This window comes from Phragmites australis, chromosome 14 (genome assembly GCF_958298935.1).
Source record: "Phragmites australis chromosome 14, lpPhrAust1.1, whole genome shotgun sequence".
Classification (NCBI taxonomy): Eukaryota; Viridiplantae; Streptophyta; class Magnoliopsida; order Poales; family Poaceae; genus Phragmites; species Phragmites australis.
In genome coordinates this window covers 24218262-24225224 of record NC_084934.1, presented here as the reverse complement: position 1 = coordinate 24225224, position 6963 = coordinate 24218262, and the positions used below count along the sequence as shown (strand labels likewise).

At 53.4% G+C, this 6963-nt stretch overlaps 1 protein-coding gene across 1 annotated transcript; it reads left to right on the top strand.

Annotated features, from left to right (window-relative positions):
* The first annotated feature begins 5333 nt into the window (after positions 1-5333).
* LOC133890986 (remorin 4.1-like) lies at positions 5334-6829 on the top strand. The gene is made up of 2 exons (XM_062331656.1): positions 5334-6138; positions 6261-6829. The coding sequence occupies exons 1-2, from the start codon at positions 5437-5439 to the stop codon at positions 6453-6455; spliced, it is 897 nt and encodes a 298-aa protein (XP_062187640.1). The 5' UTR covers positions 5334-5436; the 3' UTR covers positions 6456-6829.
* The last annotated feature ends 134 nt before the right edge of the window (positions 6830-6963 follow it).

Below are 6963 nucleotides of genomic sequence, written 5' to 3'. Positions count from 1 at the left end.
TTACAATACTTAAACATGCAACTGCTTCCTTAATTTACAACAAAAGAGGAACAACAACAACTACGCAGCGGAAGATAAACCTATACAACAAAAGAGTATGGAGCCGTATGCCCTTAGGCTCCATACCAAAAGCGCCGGAGTTCGGAGTAGAAGGTGCTACTCCTGCCCGCCACCCTGATCGGTAGGTACAAAGTAGCTGAACACTGTCTCTTCCTCGCCAACCTGTGAACCTGAAACTTAAGGGCAGTACCCTTAGTACGAATGTACTAGCAAGTCTTACATAGTATGAGTATATATATTCTCGACTCCAAGGATCATGCATTTAAAGCTGTAGCAAGGATTAAGACATGTTTAAGTTCATTAAGCGGTAAGCAACCTAGACTCTAGGTGTAAGCAACTGACTTAACCAACCACCAACTCAAACCCTGCCAACCAACTGATCAGAACAGATATATAAACAACAAGTGTATAAGAGTAAACCATTACCACCAAACCACCGACTACATACCGACCAAACCACTTAAACCAACCGTGCCACAACCCACATCGAAACTCTACGACCAAAACATGGTCGCTCGGTGGAGATAAGCGATAGCGATGCTCATGACCGAGAGCGCAGCAGTTCGAACTGATTATACACCCTGCAGGGGGATACTCCTGGACCCACACGACATAGGGACCATACGGCTTGTGCCACCCGCTAAGATGCACACAAGGGGGTACCCGTGACAACCTTTCTCAACCAGGCCCAACCATGTGGATCAACCATAGCTCGACGCGGCGGTATTAGAACTACTCCCCGAGCAAACGAATACCGCTAAAAGCCCGGACTCAAACCGGACTCACACCGTCTATGACGAGGCCCACATGACCACGTCTGCGAAGGTAATTAGCTCTCCTACCATTATATCAGCATGTGGTGAGTAAGGTAAGTGCTAAAGCCGACTACACCGACGGTCGGTGCTTAACCGGTGCAAGCGGTCTACGGTGTCCGGGTTCCCTCCCCGAACTGCCTGAGGACTCCTCGTGAGCAGATGACACCCCTAACACCGCCCACACCTCGTCTCAACTCACCACTCACCAAACCGACTCATCATCAACACAACCACAAATGTGAACAGGTAATAAGCCCTAGGCTCGTGACAACGGTGGACGCCGTCGTCGACTTCTACCAGAAAGCCTAAGTACCACTAAGCATAGCGAACTATAATTAGACCTCGACGACACCACTAGGCTCCTAGGAACAACACATGACACATGACCGAAATGGGATAATGCATCAGCATAGGTTCTACCCAACTCGGTACCCGACACATGCAATGTATACATAAGCGTAGATAACATATTAGATTTTGAATTGACACGGTGCAATATGATAGATGCTTGCCTTGCTGCCCTGACTGCTACCTGACACTACCCGAGTCACGATCACCACTGCGGGAACCTCCGGGGACAGCCTCGTTCGCCGGGTCGAAGTTCCCTAAAAGAATAACGTGTGCAATGTAATGAATATGAATGTTATGAAATGAAGGATGCTCCAAAGAATGCGATAACAGTGCAAATCGTCAGGGCACGAGTTCTAAAGCATCGAAGATTTTTCTTAAATGGGATTACTGTTAAACGTTTGAACACTTCTAGGATTAATTAAGCTTAACCCTATATAGAATTGTAACAACATCTAACATGTGGGTGACTATTTTTGCTGAACAGGGGGTATTAAAACAAGAATAACAAAATTGGATTCATCAATTTTGGAAATACCAAACTTTAACTATGAATTATCAAAGCCTAGACATATTTCATTAATTCAATAATTCACAGCACACATTTCATGGCCACTGGTATTTTTAATGGATAGATCATGTCATAACAAAACCAACAAAATTGGTTTCATGAATTTTGGAGCTCTACATAATTTCCTATGCATTTTTCAAGATTTCAGCCGATTTATCAACTCAACAGATATTCATTTCGCAATTTCTGATTTCCTCTAATATTAAAATGGGCCCACGCCTTTTTCTACCGGCGCCCAACTAGCCACAGGCATAGACAGTGGGGCCGGGCCCATTTTTACTGGGGTCAAAATTGAACCCCCGCCCAGCACACAGCGCAGCGCGGCCAGCCGGTGGCTCGGGTTGTGCCCGCCGACGGTGAGCGGCGCAGTCCAGGCGACCGGGAAGGGCAGCTGCGGCTCCAGCATGCGCGCGTGGACCCAACTGAGGCATACGTGGTCGCCGGCGACTGTCGGAGAATGGCCAGCGGTGGCGGACGACGGAAACTACACGGCGGTGGCACGGTTTTGACGCGCCGACGGCGAACGGCAACGCAACAGACTCGGATGAGGGCGGCTATAGCTTTTACGAGGACGCGCGGACCCAACGGCGTGGCTGAACACTGAGGAGCTCGGCGGTGGCTCGGCCGACGGTGTGCGCCGTAGGCGGCGGCGCACGGCTGCACGGCGGAAGGCATGCCGGCGACGGGCTAAGCCTCAACGGACATGCGCACTAGACTCAGTGGGGAACGGTGATGCTTACGGTGAGTTCGGTCGCTGGGGAAAGGCAGCGATTCGCCAGTTCAACAGAGAAGGGTGGAGACGGCTGCCGCCGTTGGGAAAGAAGACGCGACCGGCTCAACCCGTGCGGAAAACGGCCGGGGGAGGAGGGGAAACGACGGAGGAGCTTGGGGCGCTCCTCCCTGCGGCTCCACTGGGCTCGGGCTCGACGAAAACCGTTGGCGGCGCGGTGATTCTTGCCGGTGGCTGGTGCTGTGCAGCTTGCTCTGCTCGTGTGCCTCCCGCGTGAGAGAGCGAGCAGAGGGAGAGAAAGGGAGAGAGCCAGGCGAGAGGGCAGGGGGGGAAAGGATAAGGCGCCTGGGCTGAGATCTTTTGGCCGGCAATTGTGGCTTGGCCACCGAAGTCAAGGATAGCTGCCGCCACTTGCTTGCTGAGAGAGCGGGAGAAGGGGGAGCAGAGAGCTGTGTGTGCGAAGAGGACGACGGGAGGGGCCGTGAACAGTGCCGGCAATGCAAATATCCCACTCCACAGACCTTAACCAAATGGAAGCCTTCCCATTGCCCAAAATTGGTAAAACAAATTTTGTTTGAAACTAAAATTCATAAGGAACCCATTTGAACTTGTTTGACTCAGAATGCTTGAGCCAATTTTGAATAAAAATTGTTCAAAGATGCTATCTTTTCCAACTTGTGATAATTTTTATGCCTTCTAAATATTTCCCAAAAATTTGGGAAAATTCATTTATATTCTTCTCTTGGTATCTACTAATTTCTAAAATTGTCACCAGTCCTATGTTCCATAGAACTTTTGGGAGATGCTTTACAACGCATCAGTTAAACCTGGTTTAACCAAATTCGGTTTAATCCACATTGCATGTCTATACTGCTCAAAACAAAAACAAATAATGCTAATGATACTCATTAGCGCTTAATTATGTGTTTAGAAACTCTGGGCCTTGACAAGCTAGGAAAAAGGCTTACCTCGGGCTCGTAGCTGGCTCGAGTCGGTTCGGTATGGCTCGCGAGCCAAGTCTGCCGCACGCCCCTGTTAGCCGTCGTTCCTGCAGGCCAGAGGCCTGCCCGATCACTACTGTCGCTCGCCATCCCTACTACACCCTGCGTCCGGTCGTTCACCCCTGTTGTTGCACGCCGTCACCATCCCTGGCCGGCTGCTACCCTGCGACTGCCATGATTTAGTGCTTGTGGCTACGCCGAGATCTGCTGAGTGTCGCCCACGCAGCCCTGCTGTCGTGCCCCTGCCGCCATCGATGGGAGGGAGGATCACTGAGGCCCTATTGTACCAAGCGACAACGGGCGGGCGTCCGTAGAGAGGTGACGACGGGCTCAACAAAGAAAGAGAGAAGCCGACCGAAGGCCTTGATGTGCCAAGGCCCGGCCGCACGCCCCTGTTAGCCATCGCTCTTGCTAGCGAGAGCCCTGGCCGGTCTCTACTGTCGCCCACCGTCCCTGCTGAACCCTGCGTTCGGCCGGCTGCCCTTGTTGCTGCGCGCCGCCGACATCCCTAGTCGGCTGCTGCCCTGCACCCACTGTGCTTGTGACTACACGCTGTCCCTGTAGGCTGGCAGCCTTGTGCAACCTCAAGATCTGTTGAGCGCCACACCGAGATCTGTTGTCGTGCCCCTGCCGCCATTGAATGGAGGAGGCGCACCAAGAGAAGAGGATCAAGACCTGCTATACCTAGCGGCAGCACGCGGGCGTCCATAGAGAGCAAGCTTGGGCCAGGCTAGCTTGCAGCAGGAAAGAGTAAGAGATGGTCGGTTGTGCTTGTGGGTGGTGGGCTGGGCCCAACGAGGCACTGAGCGGCTCGCGAGCTAGCTTGGGCTCAGCTCGTTAGTCAAGCGAGTTGGCAGAGTGGCTCGAGCTTGACTCATTTAGCCACCGAGCTAAGCCGAGCCAGATCGAGCCCGAGCTGAGCCGAGCCAGATCAAGCCCGAGCTGACTCACGAGCCTTGAGTATTTCCAGCCCTACCCCTCTCCCTGTGACTTGAGTACCTACCTGTTGCATCGATAACGAAAATATTTCTACATGCGCAAACAAAACTAACACCAAACTCGTAAAGAAACGGGACAAAAAGTAAAAGTGATGTTAAAATACATATGTCTATTTTTTATTTTTTTCAAGCAACGGTTGTTAGCCGTTTGATGTCTCGATTATGAGATGTTGGATGGGTATCTAACGGCTCACAATCGTATTCAACCTCTTATCACCTCACATCCTCGCCTACGTCTTCAACTGCCTGCCAGCTCACTATCATGCTCGTTCCCCCACCTCCTATCCTCCTTCACTCATCTCTGGTTATGCTCTCGCCATTAGATCCGTTGTTGCTGCCCATCGTCACGCTAACCCCCGCCCCAGCATCGCCCATCGGCCATCCTCCGTCGCCCGCAGCCAGTGCTGCCCCGCCCCTCGCCCACCTCCTCCGCTAGGTTGTCCTCCCTCCCAAAAACTTCTTCTAACTCTGACGACAAAAGAACATAAAAAATCAATCTCCCTCCTAACCCGCCAGGGTTCTTTGTCGTCTTATCGATACATCTTGTTTTCGTGAACCTACTATTAGAAGCCTGAAAAGGTAATTAATCATATGGCTCGAGCAATGGAAGTAGTGCATGACAGTGTGAGTCAGCGCACTTTGCCCACGCGACCCAAAAACAAACATGATAGCAGGTTTAAGAAAGCGAGACGAAGGTTCCCAAAAGACACAGGAAATGGAAATCGAAAATAGGAAATATCCTGATGTGGCCTCCATTGGTGGGCACGGCCTGACACCGCCTCTGGGCTATTTAACGAGGCGCCCTCCGCCACCATCCTACTCACCACCACTCCACCGCACCACGCAGCGCGCGATTTCAGGAGCTGAGACGCAGATGGTGGCATAGCGTTAGCGAGAACAGGAAGCGTGCCACATGTTGAGTGAGCAGACGGCGGCTAGTGGTAGCAGCAGCAGCCGCGGGGTCGAGCAGGAGAGAAGCGTCGAGGAGAGTCGGTGGCAGCCGGAGGGGGAGGACGAGGAGGAGGTGCCGGAGTTCAGGGACATCCACGCGCTGAGCCCGCCGCCGACGCCGAGCCAGCCACCGTCGTACCGCCGGGGCCGGGGGGAGTCGTGGGGGTCCGCGGCGGGCGGGAGCAGGCACACGTCGATCCGCTCCGTCGGGAGCGACACCGCCCCCAGCGAGCCCTTCCCGACTATGAGCAGGGAGTTCTCGGCCATGGTCGCCGCAGCAGCCATCGCCAACGCCGCCGCCAACGGGACCGGGAGCGACGCCCCGGGGAACGTCGACGCGATGGGGAGGATCGGGGAGGAGGAGCTGGAGGAGACGAACCCGCTGGCCATCGTGCCGGACAGTAACCCCATCCCGTCACCGCGCCGGGGCTCGCCGACCCCCGCGGCAACGGCCGGGGACGTGGCGTTGGCCGGCGCCGGCCACGGCGAAGGTGGGGTGTCCGTGGGGCAGGTGAAGAAGGAGGAGGTGGAGTCCAAGATCGCAGCGTGGCAGATCGCCGAGGTGGCCAAGGTCAACAACCGCTTCAAGCGCGAGGAGGTCGTCATCAACGGGTGGGAGGGCGACCAGGTCGAGAAGGCCAGCGCCTGGCTCAAGAAATACGAGGTGATTAATCACTAATCGAAATCCAAACACAAACCAAAGATGCATGCATCCTTTAACGTCTTCGTCCCCCAATCCGACGACGCCATTTCCGACCGGCCGGGCTCTGATGTATGTGTATGCAGAGGAAGCTGGAGGAGAAGCGGGCCAAGGCGATGGAGAAGGCGCAGAACGAGGTGGCCAAGGCGCGGCGCAAGGCGGAGGAGAAGCGCGCGTCGGCGGAGGCCAAGCGGGGCACCAAGGTGGCACGCGTGTTGGAGCTCGCCAACTTCATGAGGGCCGTCGGGAGGGCGCCCTCCACCAAGCGCTCCTTCTTCTGAACCCTCCTCTTCTTCCTCTGCCTGCTCGTCGCCGGTGCCGTTGCTTGTGGGGTCGTTCACCGCTTCACTCCACAGGATCATCACAGTGATCAGTGCTGTGCTAGCTGCGTGGAACGTTTGTTTTAGTGTTGCACCCACATGTATGATGATGTATCATCACCAAGTCTTTGCTTTTTTATTTTCTTTTCAGCTTTGTGTTTGATATTGTGTTGCAAAGTCGATGGCCAGGACAGACAGGGAAGTACATAGCATAATATGGATGTGCTCTGCCTGAGTCTAGAGGGCAAGAGCTGCTTGTATTTTGTTGGAATTTTTCATGAAGGATTGTGTATGTCAATATGAACAAGATATGAAGTTAATTACCACCGTGTAAATTCACTTGCATGCTCAAGTTACTTTCTTTATTTCTGTTCTTTGTTAGTTTCTTTACTTCACTGCAGTTGTGAAGTTTCTCTGCCTCCAGCACCTTGCCCTGCTCTTTTGGTGGATGTTTAAATTCTCAACGAAC

What these genes read in the sequence shown, in the direction of transcription:
- LOC133890986 (XM_062331656.1), top strand. Translation starts at nt 5,437, where the DNA reads ATGTTGAGTGAGCAGACGGCGGCTAGTGGTAGCAGCAGCAGCCGCGGG. An exon ending in CCTGGCTCAAGAAATACGAG is followed by an intron (nt 6,139 to 6,260) that starts GTGATTAATCAC and finishes ATGTGTATGCAG; the next exon opens with AGGAAGCTGGAGGAGAAGCG.